The sequence below is a fragment of the Thalassophryne amazonica genome, chromosome 20, assembly GCF_902500255.1.
Source record: "Thalassophryne amazonica chromosome 20, fThaAma1.1, whole genome shotgun sequence".
Classification (NCBI taxonomy): domain Eukaryota; kingdom Metazoa; phylum Chordata; class Actinopteri; order Batrachoidiformes; family Batrachoididae; genus Thalassophryne; species Thalassophryne amazonica.
The window spans coordinates 31,377,905-31,398,704 of record NC_047122.1 but is presented as its reverse complement, the minus strand read 5'-3'; the positions used below and the strand labels follow the sequence as shown (position 1 = coordinate 31,398,704).

Genomic DNA, 20,800 nt, shown 5'->3' with positions numbered 1-20,800 from the left:
CAACTTCTGCATTAATTCAGTGCGATAAAGCCGACAATATTACAGTAGTCACATAAGACCGCTAGTGAAAATATGGCAGCAGTAACAACCCACTTCAGTCAATTATTCTATACATAATGACAGCTCTTTTAGTCCTGGATGTTGCTAAAATCCTGATTTTAAAGAGACCACTGCAGGAGGATGACAGTGGAGGGGCAGGTTTACCTTTTCGTAATACTTGACCTCGTATTCCGTGCGGCTGCTGTTTGGGTAGGATGGCTCCCTCCACACCAACGTTATGCTCTTATGCTCGATCTTCTCTGCTCGGAGCTCACTAATCAGAGATGGAGCTACAGAGTGGAAACAATGGACAGACAAGAGAGTAGAAATAATCGGGGTTTCCATTATAGATCTGCGTAAAGGTTAAGCGACATTTTCACAATGTTGACAAAAACAATTTTGAAACGGCAGCGTTTCCACTGAGTAAGTGAATACCAAAGCTGGGTTTTGCCCTCTCCTGATAACTCATTCAAGTGAGTCTCCTGCAAGAACAATAATCCGAATAGTCACGGCGACAGATCGGTAAATGCTGCTAAACATTTCCATTTCATAGATTTTTTTAATTCCAATATTGCCATAGTGTCATCTTGTTTAGCAACCTCTCCTATCCTCCTCTGCCCGCATCTATTTTCGAATGCCATGTGACTCTGTCTGTACGTCATGTGACTTGTAAAAGTGGGCAAAAAGTTTCCATTTTTATTTTTTAATTTTTTTTCAAATTGAGGCTTTTTTTCAATTCACCTGAATAACGTGAGCAAAAAAAAAAAGAAAAAGTTTTTTGTGATATTTAAGTGTTTCTTTCAAAACACACACATTTCCATTAAGTGTATATTCAATTCGCTACTTCACTTGTGCAGTTTGGAGGGTTTTGGAAACCCGCCTAGCATGGATTTTGGAGAAAAGTAATCTCATCTGGAGAGTAAAAGAATGCAGAAAATGTTGGCAATAAATAAAATACCTTAATATCTCTGCTACACTAGCAAGTGACATTGCAAATTTGAGCCATGCAAAGCTGTTTAACAAAGGGATAATGTTACCATGTAGCTCTATCCTAAAACCAAAGACAAGCTAGAAATCCACACAAACTATTTGCTCATTGTCGATCACAGCATTAAAAAGGAGTCGCAGACCAAACGGTCCCCCTAAAAAAATCGGTCCCCCTGATGACATAGATCACAGATTAACACCTCGTTTCTGCTTTGAACTGCAGACCAGTCATCATCTGTTTCAGCGACAGATATCTGAAGCTTTAGGACAACAATCATTTCCACATAAATTCAGCATTATTTCATCATAAAAGGCGGCAGAAGCGATCAAAGTTAAACAGCTAAACGAGCTGTTAGCTAATGCGTTCACAGTGTGTCGGACATTTCAAAGCATCACAGAATTTTGCCTCGTTTCTGCTTAAAACTGACTTCAGAATGATTTAAGAGGTTTTACCTTTATCGTCTGATGGTTAATAATCCCATGAATCCATTTGATAGTTTTGGGTGAAGAGACTCCATTGTGGTCCGAAATGACGCACGCACTGATGCAAAAGGTGGACCGATTTTTAGGGGTGGACTGTTCGGTCTACGACACCGGCCCGTGAGCAGGTGGTCGGGGTTCGGCTGAACATTTCACTCACTTTCAGCGAGCTGTCAGCTTTTCATCCGCTGTTTAGCAGTCATCTCTCAAAGCACGGTGACGCTCAGAGCTATGGTTTTACAGAGACATTTTTACACTTTTTTTTTTAAACTGTGCTGCTGTGTGTCTCCTAGCTAAAAACAGCTGATACTCGACACATTAGAAATGCTAACGCTTTTTTCCCCCACTCAAATGCGCCTAAAGTCTTTTTCTGAGGATGACATAAAAAAATGCTGATTAAGATTAAAAATGCTGGTCATGTTTTCCATTCATCCTTCTCAGACAACAAACCAGGGGTGAATCCAGGCGGAAAGGGGGCATGGGGGCGGGGGCTCACCACAACAGCTCAAGATTAAACTTCCACTTTTGCAGACATTTTTTTCATACTATTACTACTACTAATACTACTTATAATAATAATAATAATAATAATAATAATAATAATAATAATTTCAGCAACAAAATGTTTAGAAATAATTTAGATGTTAGAAAAATGTTTTAATAGTTACATTTATAAACAATGTTGGTTAGAAATTGTAAGCTTTACCGCTACAGTGCTGTCAGTTAAATATGAGGTCAAGAAATATGTCTTTATTTTATTTTTCATAAAACAAGTATTTATGTTCACTGAAGTCAAGAAAAGGTGACTTTAAAGTGAATATTGGCAAATCTAACTTAGTTACTTTTAAAATTGAGTAACCAGTAAAGTAACTGAGTTACTTTTTGAAGGAGCAATTAGTAATCAGTTATTGGATTACATTTTCAAAGTAACTGTGGCAACACTGCTGATACATCAGCTGCGCGTGAAGAGTTCAGAGAGAATTTGAGCATAGGTTCGAATCTTGCTTCTGAGTCTGACACATTTTGGATGACAAGGTAAGCCAATAAATAGCCTAACAAACTGAATAATCAACTGTCAAATAAAATTTTGTCCCTTGTCACTACAGATGTGGCCTAATCAGACTAATTGTGTGTTGACACAGTAGGCTACAGACTTCAACTAGTTGTAAACTAGGTCATTTAAAGGACATGATGTACATTAATGTCCTAGTTATCAAGTATTCATGATTTTAAGTCTATCTGTGCACATGACAATAGACAATAATATACTTGTGTTATAATTTGATTGTGCCATCATAGTTGTACAAATTTAAGGGATTTGGAGGCTTAAAAAGGGTTTTTCTTATTCAAAAACAAGATCATTTCAGCAGTGTTAGGCTTGAGTCTGTTCCTTCTCTTCAGTTTTGGAGAAGACTCACACGGCACAGAAGCTGCTGACATGAAGACAGATTTTGTCCAGCTTGTAAAGAGTTGGATAAACAGCTGCCTCCATCTTAACCCTAACCCTAACTCTCCTTGCAAATTCACTGCAGAAAATGCTTCTGGGGAGCATTAGCATGGCTTAAACCCTTCAGTCTCTGGGGGGGGCAAAGCTCCCTAGACTCCCCGATCACAGCCCTCTTCACCTCCAGCTATTTTAAGCATTTTTCTTTATTTGTCTCTCACTTGCCTGTAGATGAGCTTGCTGAAACATTTCAGAAAAAGGAAGGAGGATGGAGAGGAGAAGAATGAAGTTTCCCTTCTATTATTATTATTATTATTATTATTATTATTTTATTAGTAAAGAAGAACTGTTTTTGTCAGGATTTTACCCTGATTGGGGTTTTGATTCTATTTTCCCTCCTTTTTCTCTCCATCTGCTCCAGCTTTGATTTGTTAATTGATTTATTTCCATCATGTGGCTATTCTCTGTTCTGTTTTTTTTTTTTTTTTTGTCACTTTGTTTCTTTGTTATTTTTCTTACTTTGGTCATGGTTCAGTTCCATTCTTGTTTTATTCAGTCAGTCTATGTTGTCATTGTTTATCATTTAGTTATTATTTGTTTTTTGTTGTTCCCATTTCTAATATGATCTGTTGTGCTTTAATATCAGGTTTTGTTTATCACTTAGTCTGATTTTCTGGTCTGTTTAGTCATTTTTGTTTTCTTGGTCAGATCCTGTTCAGTTTCATCTTAGTGTTTATTTTCTTATTATTCTCTTATCCGTTCCGATGTAGTTGTTCTTATTTTCTGTTGCTATGTTCATGCTCAGTTCGTACCTGTTCATAGTTGTGTTGTATATTGTAGTCCAGCTTTGTGTATTCCCTTTAGCCCTCACTCATATTCGATTGTGTTGTCATTTTACCAGCTCGTGTCCTCATTTCTCTCTGTGACTATCTGCTTTGTGTTTATTTCCACTCACACTCTTTGCACCTGCTCACACAGCTTTGTGTCTTACCTCACTCCATCTTGTGTTGTCCTTCCTCACTTTCTTGCACCATGCATGATCTTTGTTCACTAGCCACACCCCCTTTCTAGATCATTCACCTCACGTGCACCTTATTAACGCCTGCTTATTTAATCTCCTCCCAGTCACCACACCACTGCCAGTTTGTTGTCTCTGTGCACTTACCAGCCTTCTTCACAGTCCTGATTTACCTTGCCATGTTTTTTGATCCTGCTTTGTATTTTTGACCGCCCCTTTTGCCTCATCCCTGATGTCTGTGTTTGCTCGTGCTACTGAGCCCTGCTTGACTATGACTGCGTGTATGCCTAGCCCTGTTTGTACCTTTGCTCCGCCGATTGATAACCTGTGCACCGAATCTAAGCCTGGAATAAAGATGACTTCTTTTACACTAACGCCTGGTCTGGGAGTCTGCATTGAGGGTCCACCCTCTTCGGGTGCCAGGCACCCTTACAGCCTGATAGTTTTTTTTTTTTTTAATTAGAGTTACCAAACATTTTTGGTGCACGCTATGTGTGTGCAGAGTCTCACTCCAGCTAAAGCCACAAAGTTGGCAATCTTGTAAAACGTCAGCGGTGCACTAACGCCATGTTTTATTTTCATATTTCTCACACACATTTACAGAAGCTCCGTTACTCAAACTGGGTGTGTGCATATGTCAAAGTGAAGAATTTATGATTGGGTGTGTCTTCTCAATCACGCTGGCTACAGTCTCTCTCTCTCTGACCAGCTGCTGTCTGACCTTTTTAATGTTATCATTATGGGGTGTTGTGTGTAGAATTCTGAGGGAAAAAATGAATTTACTCAATTTTGGAATAAGACTGTAACTTAACAAAATGTGGAAAAAGCGAAATGCTTTGAATACTTTCCGGGTGCACTAGGGTGGTCCATAAAAATGGTCAAAAATTTTTTTTCAAAAAACGTCAAGTCTCACCCTCTAAATTTGTTATATCTAACATAAAAACACATGTACAATTTCATAAAACTCTTAATAATTTTTACTGGTAACACACAGCCCTTAAATATTTTGCTTGCAATAACTTTGTCATATAGTATGGTCATTTCCAGATATTTCCAAATTATTTCTGTCAGTTTAATATTAATATGTCAGGACAGAAATTATGGCAATACATTGGAAAATCAAATCTTTTCATATCCCATAAAATAGTTAACACTAAAACATGAATTGTGAGATGCAGTTCTTCTCGTACATGTATCATGCTCCTACAATACCTACATACTGGGGTAGCGAAGATTTTGTAACAATCAAACATTGCATTTTCATTTTATTGATGAAATACTGTTTCATTATTGATAAATTTAAATAAGTCTATGCTTTATATATTTCCACATATATTTTGATCTAGCTCCAAACAATAATATTCTTTATGCCTTGCAATACTTAATATTCAAAAATGTATGAATCAGCACAAGATAGGTGGCACTTCTGTCTGTTGTTTTGGTTCTATCCAATGCTGCTGCAAGTCCTGGTGTTACAACAGCTTTAATTTTACTGGCTTTTTGTGGCACTGGCATAACAAATTCTTCATCTGGACTTTCTGTGTTCTCTTCACTCTGGCTGGAGACAGTGTCAGGTAGTGAGACATTAGATGGTCCAGGCTCCTCCAGTTTCTCTTTGTATTTTGCTTCTGCAGCTTTCCTTTTTTCTGCTCTTTGTTCTTTGGCAGTTTGTATTTTATCTATGCCTGCCATGCATCCCCTTCTATCTTTCTCTCGCTGAGCAAGTAGGAACTGTCTGTCATCTTCAAACTTTATCATTGTTAGGACATCCTGATGTGCCATGTCAAACAAGTCCTCCAAAGATTCACAAAACACTGTTTCATCTTTCTTCTGCTTGTCTGTATTGCGATTCTTGGTCTTTTTCAATGTTTTCCATTTTCCGAACACCTTTTCTAACTTTGTGATCAGATGCTGCTTTGCCCTCAGTAGGATTCTAGCTCTCTCCCAAAAAGGAACTGCCATGTCTATAGAGGTCCCAGCAGCATCATGGACAGTTTTCTTCAAATCAGTGTGTTTGAAGAAAAATACCTTGAGTATTTGCCCATTTGAGGGCAATTTGTTTCCCTTTATTTCAGTCGGTGGAACCAATAAGGTATACAAATGTTCTACTTCTAGTAGCTGACATGTTTTACTGACGTTTCCAGTTAATGGTTAAGCATGTTAAGTCAGCAAGTGTCTCTTTTTACATTTATCTCATGTTAGATTCACCATCACCAAAGATCTGAAAGAAAAGAAGCTGTGAATTGAAGCAAAATTTTCAGCTTGTAGCCTAAAATAACATTTTTGAAAGTATGTTGTTTGTGAGAAATATTTAAACCCAGGTATAGTTTTAAATTGAATATAAAATTATACTTTAGTTATACTCAGGTGGTTAACTTCTATCCTCTTTATAAGTGATGTGATTAGATACTGGATAATGGATAACCTATTGCACGGGCACTCGGGCAGCGATAATTGATATATTTACAACCTTCAGCTATGATGTGCTACCTCTAAATATTAATGTATGACAAAAATATTTGGCAGGTTTTCTTTTTTCCCAAAGCATCATAAAATGAAGGGGTGAGAGTAATGAATTTCCAACTTTTATTTTTTTGAACCACCCTAGGGTGGACCGTATGTGGTCTCAGGCCAAATGCCGAGATGTCTCTCAGCAGGCTTCCATGAGCACTGGAGAGTGTGCACGTTTGTGAGTCTACGTTTGCATGGCATCGAACAACACCCAAGTCAGTGCATTACAGCTGAATATAGATCAATACAAATATGGATCGACTGACAACTCCACATCGACAAAAGGCTAAAAGGACAGAGACACTTTTATTCCCAACTCTTTCTCTTTCAGTTAAACTGACCTTACAAGTTGTACTGACTCAATCCTGGACACATATTTCATTACCTATTGATCACCGTAAAGTACAAAACAGTAGATGATTTATCTGTACAAAGCACCACCAATTTAGATGCAAACAATTTCAACAGTGAGGAAAAGACCAATTCTTTGTTTCTCTAACAAATGACAGCTGGTGCACAGTATGATAATCAGCGAGTATCTCCCACTTAAGCTTGAGTGCTAATTATGCCCAACTTAATGAAGTAGCACAACTGGTTGTCACTCAGAAATGCCAAGGAAGACAATCCTGCACTGTTAGTTAAATCAAAAGGGCTCCATGCCTGAGAGCAGCAGCACAATCCGGTTATTGAGCGCTGACGTAACGCATCACGTGATAAATCTGTTTCCGGGTCCAAAGATCTTGAAGTTTACAATTAAAGTTACATCTGTTTCATCCTTTTAAGGATTTACAGTTTAAGTTTAGTTTGTGTTTTCATTGTGCGCAAACCTCCGTCCCTCCCTTCTCCGCCTCCACCTCCGTTAACCGCATTCGTCTGGTTCTATGGTCAGAACACTTAATAATTTTTTTTTCTTTTACTTTACATATTTTATTATGCACAGGTAAAATATACATGTCTGTTTGTTAATAAAAAATTATTTATTAAAATAAACAGGACGTTAAAGTGCAAATTTCACTTTCTCCCCGAACGACATGAGCAGGAAGCGATCGCAGCTCGCAGCACCTCCCATTGAAAATAACGGAGAAACAACCTGAGCGTCTGACATTATTACATAAAACAAACACAGTAACAACGTCTAAAAACCCAGTTAATATATCCAGGAGAGTTTTAGGCACAATATACAATGAGTTTTATGTTGCGATGTTAATGCTGTTGTCTGTGTGCAACGGTGTAAGTGCAGCCTGATCAGGTCGTCTCAGAGCAGTTCTCAATGTTAATGACAGCGCAACTTTTTTGTTTGGAGCCGGAAGTTGAAAATCACATGATGCGTTACGTCACACTTAACAACCGGGTTAAGACCTTTAAAGGTAAATTTACTGGAGTGGTAATTCTCTTCATCATACTTTTTCCTCTTTTCTTGAGCTGATACGTCATAATTACTGCTGTTAGGCATCAGCCATTCATTACTCTGTTTGAAAAACACAAGCTTCAGGATTTCTACACTTTCTCTGGCGTTTAAGTCCTGATTTTTGTTTCAAGCGGTAATCTGAAAAACGGAGTGACTACCAAAATTTCAAATCTTGCAGTTACTTGAATGGCCACTTGAGGCTCGCTTCAAAAATGAGTCAACTACATAGAAGCCCATGTTAAAATCTTGAATTTTACAGCATTAATAAACATCTTTGTAGCAATACGGAGTTGACATTCATCTTCACCTTGAATGACAGCTAATGCATTGGACAGGGTCTGGCTAGGAATGGCTGCTAGCTGTTGTGGACTTGACCATGTGTGTATTTTCTCAGAATATTATATACAATATTTTTGCCAAGTGAAATTTTAGTATTGTATAATTTTAATATTAGCACCATGAGCATGAGTTATCACAATACTTTATTAATCCCCAGGCTGGAAATTGCATACGAGTTTGCAGGTATCAAGAGCTTGGTGAGGTTATCGTCACTGTCACACCACAGCTACTTGGACAATATCTTGTTCAGCATTTTTACCCAAGACATCAAATATGGCCAATGGGTATTGCAAAGGCTTTTCCTCCGTCCGTCCATCCGTCCGTCTGTCTGTGCTCAGCACAAGTCCAGTCCGATTACTCCCAGAGAATTCAAATTTACAGGAAACATTCTTGGGACCCGGACCCTGAACAAGTTCAAAGATGGCTAACCATGACCTATTTTAAGAGGTATTTTAAGAGGGTAAAAGTCACATTCTGTTTCAATCTGTTCAGTTTTTTGTTTGAGTGGCAGGCGTGACAGCCAATCAGAGTAGAGCTGCACTGTGACATCTGTGGCTGGTCTCTCTAAAATCATATTGTTTTGTGTGTTTATATACAGTAGCGTTCAGAATAATAGTAGTGCTATGTGACTAAAAAGATTAATCCAGGTTTTGAGTATATTTCTTATTGTTACATGGGAAACAAGGTACCAGTAGATTCAGTAGATTCTCACAAATCCAACAAGACCAAGCATTCATGACCAGTGTTGCCACAGTTACTTTGAAAAAGTAATCCAATTACTGATTACTGATTACTCCTTGAAAAAGTAACTTAGTTACTTTACTGATTACTCAATTGTAAAAGTAACTAAGTTAGATTACTAGTTACTTTTTTAGTTACTTTCCACAGCTGCCGACAACAACTCACTTTATAGTCACCCTTTCTTGACTTCAATGAAAACAAATACTTGTTTTATAAAAAGTAAAATAAAGACCTCTTTCTTGACCTCATATTTAACTGTTGACAGCACTGTAACAGTAAAACTTGCAATTTCAAACCTACATTGTTTAGAAATGTAACTATTAAATTCTAACTCTCTAAACATTTTACTTGTCGAAATTATTATTATTTTAAGCAATATTAGTAGTTGTAGTAAAAAACGGCTTCAAAACTGGACCTTTAATCTAGGGGTGTTGTGGGGGGGGCACATCCCTCCCCCACGCCCCCATTCCATCTGGATTCGCCCCTGCTTTGACGTTTGAGCACAAAGAATGGATAACATTTATTTATGTAGAAAACAGGACCAGATTTACAGGTAAGAAAGTTTTATTGCGTTTTCACATCATGTGGTCCTCAGAAAGAGACTTTAGGTGTATTTGAGTGGAAAATAGTGTTAGTTGTTGACGCGTCGTGGAGGATCAGCTGTTTTTAACGAGACGATACGGAGCGGCTCAGCTCAGAATTCTAAATAAAGGAGGGAAAAAAATATAAAAATGTCTTTGTAAAGCTCAGTGCAGGTGTGCTGATCACCGCGCTTTAAGAGGTGAGGACGAGTCGAGCAGCTGCAAAAAACCGCGGATTAAAAGCTCACAGCTCGCTTAAAGTGGGCAGTTCAGTCGAACCCCGACCTCCTGCCCACAGACCAAGTTTAATGCTGCTATCAACCCACAATGAAAAATAATAGTAACGCACAGTGACATGGAGAAGTAACTTTAATCTGATTACTGATTTGGAAAGATTAACGTGTTAGATTACTCGTTACTAAAAAAAGTGGTCGGATTAGAGTAACGCGTTACTAAGTAACAGTGATGCCGGTAACACGTAACGCGTTACCGGCATCACTGTTCATGACATGCACACTCTTAAGGCTATGAAATTGGGCTATTAGTAAAAAAAAAAAGTAGAAAAGGTGGTGTTCACAATAATAGTAGTGTGGCAGTCAGTCAGTGAGTTCGTCAATTTTGTGGAACAAACAGGTATGAATCAGGTGTCCCCTATTTAAGGATGAAGCCAGCACCTGTTGAACATGCTTTTCTCTTTGAAAGCCTGAGGAAAATGGGACGTTCAAGACATTGTTCAGAAGAACAGCGTAGTTTGATTAAAAAGTTGATTGGAGAGGGGAAACCTTATACGCAGGTGCAAAAAATTATAGGCTGTTCATCTACAATGATCTCCAATGCTTTAAAATGGACAAAAAAAGAGACGCGTGGAAGCAAATGGAAAACATCCATCAAAATGGATAGAAGAATAACCAGAATAGCAAAGGCTCACCCATTGATCAGCTCCAGGATGATCAAAGACAGTCTGGAGTTACCTGTAAGTGCTGTGACAGTTAGAAGACGCCTGTGTGAAGCTAATTTATTTGCAAGAATCCCCTGCAAAGTCCCTCTGTTAAATAAAAGACATGTGCAGAAGAGGTTACAATTTGCCAAAGAACACATCAACTGGCCTAAAGAGAAATGGAGGAATATTTTGTGGACATGTTTTATGGGCATGTTTCTCCTACTATGGTGTTGGGCCTATATATCGCATATCAGGTATCATGGATCAGTTTGGATATGTCAAAATACTTGAAGAGGTCATGTTGCCTTATGCTGAAGAGGACACGCCCTTGAAATGGGTGTTTCAACAAGACAATGACCCCAAGCACACTAGTAACCAAGCAAAATCTTGGTTCCAAACCAACAAAATTAATGCCTCGCAGATGTGAAGAAATCGTGAAAAACTGTGGTTATACAACTAAATAGTAGTTTGGTGATTCACAGGATTGCTAAAAAAAAGCAGTTTGAACATAACAGTTTTGAGTTTGTAGCGTCATCAGCAGATGCTACTATTATTGTGAACACCCCCATTTCTACTTTTTTTTTTTTTTACTAATAGCCCAATTTCATAGCCTTAAGAGTGTTCATATCATGAATGCTTGGTCTTGTTGGATTTGTGAGAATCTACTAAATCTACTGGTACCTTGTTTTCCATGTAACAATAAGAAATATACTCAAAACCTGGATTAATCTTTTTAGTCACATAGCACTACTATTCTTCTGAACACTACTGTACATGTTTCTCATGTATTATGTAAAACCTAGCAAGAAATAAACACTTCTAAAACTGAAAACTGTTTTTGGAACCTAATGACACCTCTGAACTTATTTACCAGCCATTTTGCGGACATTAGCGTGGTAACATCACAGGCTTGTAGCTAGCTGCAAAACTGTTTCGTTTGTGTGTAAATATATCCTCTTTGTCATATATTATGTAAAAGCTAGTGAGAAATAAACACTTCTAAAACTGAAAATGCTGTTTATGTAACCTGATAACACCGCTGGAGTCATTTACAAGACATTTTGCAGACATTAGCATGCACGCTAACATCTGCTAACTCAAAGCTAATTTTCTATGGATTTAAATTTGTCTCCTTAATACCTGTTTATGTGGAATAAATAAAAAAAATAAAAACCAGCCGGTACCTGTGGGATCACATCGTGCCGCTTATGTGGAATAATAATAATAAAAAAACAGAAAAAAAAACCCACACCACCCCAGACACGAACTCACACCTTTCAAAGCCTCTGATTCCCAGTCAGAGACTTTACCACTGAGCTACGGAGTTGTTCTTTGAAAGCTGCATCATATCAGGAAGGACATGGAAGTATTAGAAAAAAAAATTAAATCCCACACCATATAAAAGCACCGCATTTATCAAGCGCGCAATACAAATATGATTCCTCTGTTCCTCTGGTGATGACCCATGGTCACAGACATACAGTCATGAAATGACATGAATGAGAAGCAGTGTGCTCTGATCATGTCCACATCTACTGGTCAGGTGCGTCCACTCGGCCATGCACGTATTCTGCCCGACACGCATGTCTTGTAGACGGCGCGCCGCAGCACAGACACCGCGTCATGTGAAACAGAGCTCACGTGGGTGATGGTCAGATCGCCCGCTGTGTGTTCTGATCTAATGGTCTGTTTCAACCTAGGTCAGTGTCCACTCCATGCACGCACTCACTTGCTGCAGCTTGTCGCCACCATGGCAATATAGGCTTTTATTTATGTTCATGTAAATACAGCAATCAGACAAACGCGCCTCACAGTCGACAGTTGTTAGCCCATGTCTGTCCAAACACAGTAGGTGTTGTGTAGCTGGAATGTCCAGAATAACAGATCACAACAGCTGCTTCTGTCAGAAGCCACGCCTCCCATGAGTGGAGCCCACACACCCACGTGTCAGTGTGTGTGTTTGCAAAGTCACACTCGTGGGGAACTTAGACAAATGTCACAGCAGTACGACAGTGATTGGGTGTCTCTTGTCATGTGAAGAGTGCGAATGGCCACACATTTTCTAAGTGTCATGTGAGCGGTCACCTGGAATTTGGCCGACACCTGCCATGAGAGGGTGTGATGGATTTGCACAGCACAAACTTTGTCTTTTAGGTTCTTGTGTGTGCAAATAGTTGTAGCAACAGGGGTACGAGGCGTTGGAGGCAGGGAAGACATTACACGGTTTGCACACGATTCCTGGGTCATGCGCACTAAGTGTGCACTATGTGTGAAGGGGCCCTAAGATTAGCCAGTTTTCTTTAACTTGTTTGGCAGCTTTGAGATTGGGGTGAATTTAAGATTCGTTAGTCCCAACCTGGTCGTGCCAGTCTTTCCCATGCTCTGCCTCTGTGGTTACTTTGTGTCCCGTTTGTCATCCACAGATGTTCTACCTGCAATCGTCTCGTCCTCATCCAACTGATTGGTTGATTTCTTGTTTGCTGGGCTCTCTCACATTGAAATGGCCTCACTCGTCACCACACTCTGCCGGTCACTCGTGAGCAAACATTTGTGAATATTTAATTCAGAACAAAATGTGACATGCAGACAAAAGCACCCATGCAGATCCTCCAGACCTAGTCTCAAATGGCAGAATAATTTAGTAACTTTAGGCATTGGATCAAAGGCACACTTGATCTGTGTGTATCGTGATCTCTCTGTGTATCTCCATCTGTCTGTGTTTTGATGTCTGTGGAAATATAGATAACATCCATTATTCATGGCGACTTCTGTGACTTTTTGCATCGTAGTGGAAAGATTTCCCCAAACGTGTTTGTAGTTTTTCCTCCCTGCATTATATATCTACTCAGTCAAGCAGAATGGAGGTTGGGGGGGTTGAATCAAAGCAGTGACATTTGCCTGCAGTGCGCCCGCCTTAGTCAACAGAGTACAATCCATAATTAACCTCTGAATGCAGATTAATTAAAATTCTGTTTGTAGTGAAAAATATGGGACCTTTGTCTTTAAGGCAGTAATTTGAAATCTTATGGTTATATATTCCATATAGCGCAGCAGATTTACTCTGTGTGAGCCTGATCCCAACAGATCTCAGAAACTAAGCAATGCGGGACCTTGTTAGTACTTGGATGGGAGACCTCTTCGGAACACCAGCGGCTGTGTGTGTTTCTCCAGGTTGCGCAAGAGTTGCATCAGGAAGGGCATCCGGTGTAAAACTTGTGCCAAATATCAATGCGGATCTGTCTGTATCCACTGTCATGACCCCGAACAAAATGTGAGCACCCGAATGGACAACAACAACAACATATATTCCATATAGCACTCAAATCTTACTATTAGACAAATTCATTTGCATTAAAATGAAGTATAATGGCACAACACCCTGAAAATTAAAGCTATGCAATAAATAAATAAAATCAAAAAGCACGTGTATTTGCTGTTTTAAATACACCATCTTTTTGAGAGGATGTGTTTGGTACAGGGTACGGAGAGCAGCAGTAGAGTGTGTGTGTAATAGAGCATCTCAAGTTGGCCGTCTGAACTCGCTCACAGGCATTGTTCTATTTCTATAGGTCAGTGTTTCTTTTCCTATTAAAGAATTAAAATATCAGAGATTTAAAAGTTGAGAAAAAAATACAAATTAAGATGCAAATTTGCCAGTTCAATGCCACCGCTGCCCTGCATCAGTACTCCCATCTGGTTTTGCAGCCCGACCACCCCAGCATTCACCTGCACGCTACGTCTGACAATCATACTTAAGCATCATTCACTAGTATGGCACATAAATAATCTGCGGGGAGTGATGAGGTCAGAGCCTCAACAACAAACTCTGTTGTTACAATAAATGTATTTGAGCATAGCTGTCTGACTGAAACAGCAGCATTACAATAATAATACCTATTAGGCATAATAACATGGAACTAGGCTGTAAGCCACCCAAATCGAAGTAAAGTGAAAGGTGATTTGAGAGGGCCTGTATATATGTAGGTATTTTTGTGTCTGCATTGAAAGTATCACACTTTTTAGAAATGACAAAGCTTTGAAGTGTTTTGTCATTATATTGGCTACCAGGAGCCATTTACAACTGAGTATGTTGCTCAGTGACTTTTCTAAGTGTAAAGTACCAGCCAAGGATCAAACTGCTAATCTTTCTACGATCCACATTTGTCCAAAATCAATCAAAAAAATTAAACATGCCAATTAGTGGAATTTTGAATTCCAGTCACTAAATTAAAGTATCATGTTTCCTCAAATAAATAAATAAACAAGGCATCCAGACAATTACAGTGTGTTGCTGCTGCCAGCTAATTTTTCCAACTTTGTTTGATGTTTGCTTTATGGTCTCATGCATTTGTTGGCTGCAGGAGAGCAGATGTCCATGCAGAAAACCACATTTCAATATCTCATCCAGTATTTTAGATAATGACCTCTGATTTGACCTTGGTTTTAGCCCTGTGAGCTTGACATGACCTGTGTTGTGAGTGGAAAGTCCAATGAGGTCATCTACCAAGTCAGACAGAAATTTTCATTTGCATGCTGTAGATATTGCAGAGGACAGTAGGTGATGACCTCTGATTTGGCTTTGACCCATGACCTTGATGAGACCTGTGTTATGAGATCATAGTGAGCTTATCCAGCATATTCGACTGAAATTTCTGTTTCCATTTTGAAGATATTGTTGTGGACATTTGATGCTGACCTTGACACCTATGAGTTAGAAATGACCTCTGTTGTGAGAGGACAATACATCAAGTTTACCCACCAAGTTTGATTGAAATTGCTCTTTTCATTTTCAAGACATCACTAAGAACACTAGATGACGACATCTAATTTGACCTTAAACCTATGACCTTCAAGTGACCTGTGTTATGAGAGGACAGTCCGAGCTTATCCAGCAGATTTGGTTGGAACTGTTGTTTCCATTTTGAAGATATTGAGGACATTTGACGTTGGCCTTGACCTTATGCAGCGTTCACACCAGACGACACGCGACGCAACAAATTCACGTCCATCGCCAGGTGAGGGACACGCCACCATTGCCCGGTGTGTCGCTCTGCTTTCGCTACGAAATACATTCCTCTCGCCGTCAAGTCAACATGGCAGACCTTGATCACATGGAGTGAGTTGCTGTGCTCTATTTGTTGTGGAAAGCTGATAAACGTCACCAGTGGTGCCGTCCCTGGGTTCACAACATTCTCATGAGACGTTCCCAATTCGGAGCGTTTCATCATTTACAGGAGTAGCTGCGTCTGGATGACGGCCGCTATCAGCGGTACTTCCACTTCTCCAGGACCCAGTTTGAGGACCACCTGTCCCGTTCGCGCACGCACGTGTGAACAATTAAGAAAAAACTGGCTGCCGCTGCTGCTACGGTAGTACTGCTGCTGCGGTGGTACTGCTGCGGTGGTGCTGCTGCTCACTCTTCCCTCAAACTCTGTCATAATTGTGTTATAAACCAGTCACTGTTTTATTATACATCTGTATAATTAATAAATCAAATAATTTTCACGGACGATTTGTTTGCATGCGCATGTGAAAAAAAAAAAAAACTGGCTGCTGCCACTGCTGCTCACTCTCCCCTCAAACTCTGTCATAATTGTGTTATAAACCAGTCACCATTTGTTTTATTATACATCTGTGTAGTTAATAAATAAAATAATCTTCACGGACGATTCGTTCGCGCGCGCATGTGAAAAAAAAACTGGCTGCTGCTGCTGCTGCGATGCTGCTGCTCGCTCTCCCTTCAAAGTCTGTCATAATTGTGAAATAAAGGACATAAGGGACATAAGTCCTGCTCACAGGCTGGCTGCCAGAGACAGGACATGTCCACATCAAGTATAAACTCCAGACATCTCCACGTCACTACATATCCAGTCCCTGATTGGTCATCGTAACAAGATGAATAAGTTCAGATTTTTCAACTTGGAGAGAGAGCGACGCAATGTGATATTGCACCACAAATGTGCCATCGCTCAAAATCGCTTCATTCGCGTCCATCGTGCCACATTGCATGGCTTGGACTTTTGTGGCGCCACAACGCGTCCTTCCATAGGGATTACATGGCAACCTGTCGCTGCCGTCGCTCGCGTGTCGTCCGGTGTGAACGCGGCATTAGACCTATAATTTTGACATGACCCGTGTTGTGAGAGGATGTTATACTGAGTTCCTCCTGTCCAAGTTTGGATGAAATTCCTGTTTGCTGATTGAAAAGGTCACCATGGAGAGTAGACCATAACGTTGTATTTGACCTTGACCTTGGACCTATGATCTTGATGGGATTTGTGGTGATGGTCCACTGAGTTTATCCACCAAGTTTGATCAAAACTGTTCTTTGCGTTTGCGTAAGATCATCTTTCTGCTTTGCAGCGAGGCTAATAAAGTAAAATAAAAGATAGCATTAAGAAATACATGAGGAGCTAAACATGATAAAAGAATGCACAAAAACCCCCACTATAAAATAAAATCCACTTCAGCTTCTCAATGTGTACAAATACTCCCATCATTAGAGGGAAAAAACAGCTTTTAGTCCTTTGTGACTCATACAGACGAGAAAAAATGTGCAAGGGGAAGAAACGGTGAGATGGGTAGAAGGAAACGAGCAAACAAGAGATAACGAGTCAGAAGAGAGAAAGGAGACATGATGAAAGATGACAGGTAAGAATGAAAAGAAGTTTGAACAGAGAGTCTCTCTATCGTAAAGCCCTAGCCACCCAAACACAGACTCAGCCAAACACACTAAGGGAAGAACTCGTGTCAACTTCCATCTTCCAACAACTGCAGGCTATTGTTTGCTTTTCTCTCCTCTCCTTGTGTGCTGAATTATGCATAGGACCAGTGGTCCAATTCAAACTGACCGCAGATGAAATCACAGCTCAATCTCACACACATACACTGGTTCTGCACAGTTTTATTATATTACGTGCAGTCAGAGGAGGAAAAAGGGGGCATGACTTCAAATTTGCAGCTAGAAATACAACAATAAGTTCTTCTTTGGGTTCGGAGGATCAGGAGGAAGTTTCCCTTCTATGTCTGTGTGCTTCCCGTCCTGCTGCAAACACGGATCACGTCTGTGTCACTCTCTGGATTTTGCATGCGAGTCTGTGAAATCCCAGCATATAGCCATATCCCAACACTGTATATTGTATACGCTGTGTGCATGCAAACAGCGGAGAAGTAACAGTCAGCCTGAAATGACTAGTGTAGTGCAGTAGTGACGTGTGTATGTGTGTGTATACATGCACAATTATTATTACAACCCCAAATCAGATTCCTCATGCAATACGGCACTATATGGTAAAACAGTGCCAAGAAGGCATTTTTCAAAACTTGAGTGAACATGTATAAAGAGAATAAAGATTAGTGAGGACACCCATAACAGCTGTGAAAGAATGATCATTTTCCTGTTGCATCCCCACGTACATGCAGCTTCATGTTGGAGTGGAGTAGAGAAGGACTGCAAAACAGAAAATCTAGATCTGGCAACCTCCTCTTTACCGCTTCATCATAAAGTTCTATCATTGTCGCAGCCACTTGCAAGGCAAGTATGGCAAGCCCTGGGCCTCCAGCACTGTTAAACCGAACACTCCATTTTAATACAATAATTAAGTTAATGTAACGTTTGAGTCACTCATTTCCATTAATTAAACCAACTCAAAAATGAATTGTTGTCATAACAACTCAGTTCCTTTAAGTGCATTTAAAGTTTTGGGGCATTTAAGTGTTGGTGATGTATTTCCAGTGGATTCCATTCACTCATTTTAATTGAGTTTATGTAACGGTGCATATGGAGTTAGTAAACCTCACTGCCAACAGCTCAAAAGAATTCTCTGGTCACAAGGCCAGAGCCCTGGGTTTTAGCCTTCTGGTTAGAGAGACTGACTTCCATGCCGGAGATCGTGAGTTCGCGTCCCGAGGGGAGCAAATGGACAGAGTCATAACAACACAATGCAGAGTCAACAAGTACACCAAAGAATGCATAAAAAAAAATCTAATCCAAAATGTAATGCAATTTTATTTAGGCAGCAATTTATTTTTTATTACTGCAAAACAAACTAGATTTACATAAGTTTAATTAACTATAAATTGTTAAGTTACTAAAACTTTAACAATTAAATTTTTGAAAATTATTTTATTTAAGTTGGCAAACTCAAATGGTTTAAGGCAATTGGTTTCCTCAAATGGTTTGAGTTCAACTAACTCATTGAGTTTTACAGTGAGTGTTTAATCAATTAAGCATTGTGTGCATGCAATAGTACCAGGTGCACAAACCGGAACCAAGCTAGGCCTTCCGACTTTTTGGATTCAGTACAAGGCATAGTTAAGACACTGGGAATGATGAGAGGTTACAGCCGTTGGGGAGATCGCGTGCCGCACCCAGGTCTCAACATTCATCAGGAGCCTGACCCTATTCACTTGATCTTGAACAGAATCTATACCACAGTGGTAGCACTATCTTAGCCCTAATATTGGAGGCTCATGGTTGAAACAGCTTGCCCAAGGGCACCCCAAAAACATCCAAACCAGGGCATCACCAGTTTTACAAAAAGTGGCTAAAATTGTCAGGCGTTTAAGGGCCTTATAATTCCCTACCAGTGGTGGGCACAGTTCAGGTAATCCAAAGCAGATAATTATCGAAGCTAATGTTTTTGCTATTGGATTAGCTTTTCAGATAAGTTTTAAAACCATCATCGGACCAATTATTGTCAGGATTTGGGTTTTGCCAGCTTTTATTTCTTGGCTTTGTGTTTTTCAGTTACATTTTGTTTTTTCTCTTGCTGGGGTTTTTTCTGTTTGGGTCCGTCTTTCCTGTCTGTCTCTGCTGGCTCTTGGTGGTGGGTGTTTCCCTCTGTCTGGCCACGCCCTCCTTCTGGTGTGTTCCACGCACACCTGTTCTCTATCTGCACCTCATCACCTGGGTGTATTTAAGCTCCCCATTGTGCCTTACTCCCTCACCAGATTGTAGCGCCTTGTGCCTCTTTCCAGCTCTGTTTCTTTTATTTCCTTGCCTTGCTTCGTTTGCCTCAACGTGTTTTTTGACTACATGCCTGTGTACCTCGACCACGCCTAAGCCTGATGTTTTTGTTACTGTTGCTCTTTTTGGACTGCCTATCTGTGTACCGACTCCAGCCTGTTCACAGAGTAAACGCCTTAACTCCACTGAGCTGTGTACCTGCGTCCTGCATTTGTGTCCAGCCCGTCTTGCCTGTCAAACCTGATAATTATCTTCCGATAAATTTAGTTCCAATAACTTTCAGTCCGGTAACATTTTTTGCTGGTAAAGTTTAACGGTCAAAAATGTTTGTAAGCCATAAAATCAAACATTTTAGTCTGTTTGTTGTGTGTTTGTAGAAGACTGGCTGCCTGTCACTTGCTGATGATGTCATCATTAAGCGCAAAACGTGATTGGCTGGTCGACGCAGGGAGCATTGTGGGTAGTGTAGTTCAGGTTCACTTTGACCGTTATAGTGACTCGTCCACTCGACACAAAAACAAAACAGACAAACTTGAATATTGTTTTATTTTGTTTCTTTGTGGCTGTAATTTAATCGCCAAGACTCAGTGGGGGAGAGAAGCTCTCACGGCGCAGCTGTGTGTACAGAGGGAGGGACTTTTCTTCACATTTGAATTTTTTTTTTTTTTTTAAAGGATGCTTTATGTGGATTATTTATTCAGATGAATCCCACTGAAACTAACAGGTAAGAATTTATATTTACTACGTGTATTTTATTCTGTCAATCAATGCATTAATGGATGTATTTCGGTTGTTTAAGGCACAGGGTTCAAAGATTGCGAAAAAAAAACCCCAGCAGCTTTTAGCTCGTAAATGATGGTGTACCTAATGCCGAGATAAACTTTGACTTCTACAAGTAATACTGTGTTTTACTGCTTTTGAAAGATGATGACAGTGTTTGGGGATTTATTTTTTTATTTATTCATTTTTCGTGTGTTCTTTGTGTTTGTGATCCTTGAATTTACCCAGAAGCCCCTGCGGCGCTTAAAGTGAAACTGGTTTATCTTAAGCCGACAGTGTAATCTGATGTGGCCGCGTCCAAATCAATACTAATAGTTATCGGTTATCTGTAATAAAGATAAATTTTTATCAGTTTATCGGTTTACAGTCATAAAAGATAACTTTTCAATTATCGGATTAATGTTAGCTGTGCCCACGACTGCTCCCAACATATTTAAAATATTACATCTGAATATCTGCAGATGAATATAATTGCTGTGGTTTTAATTTGATTCTCTTCCTTCATACCACACCTCACCAAAACTCCTGAAACAAGACAAAAAGCATCAGTTGTACAAGAATAAT

General features: G+C 39.7%; 1 protein-coding gene across 1 annotated transcript in view; it reads right to left on the bottom strand.

Annotated features, from left to right (window-relative positions):
• The window catches only part of LOC117501351 (ephrin type-A receptor 7), a 473,258-nt gene that overhangs the window by 80,338 nt on the left and 372,120 nt on the right, over positions 1-20,800 (bottom strand). The window contains exon 6 of the mRNA XM_034160204.1: positions 205-329. Within this exon, the coding sequence (XP_034016095.1) occupies positions 205-329 (125 nt within the window). The remainder of the gene's footprint in view (positions 1-204; positions 330-20,800) is intronic.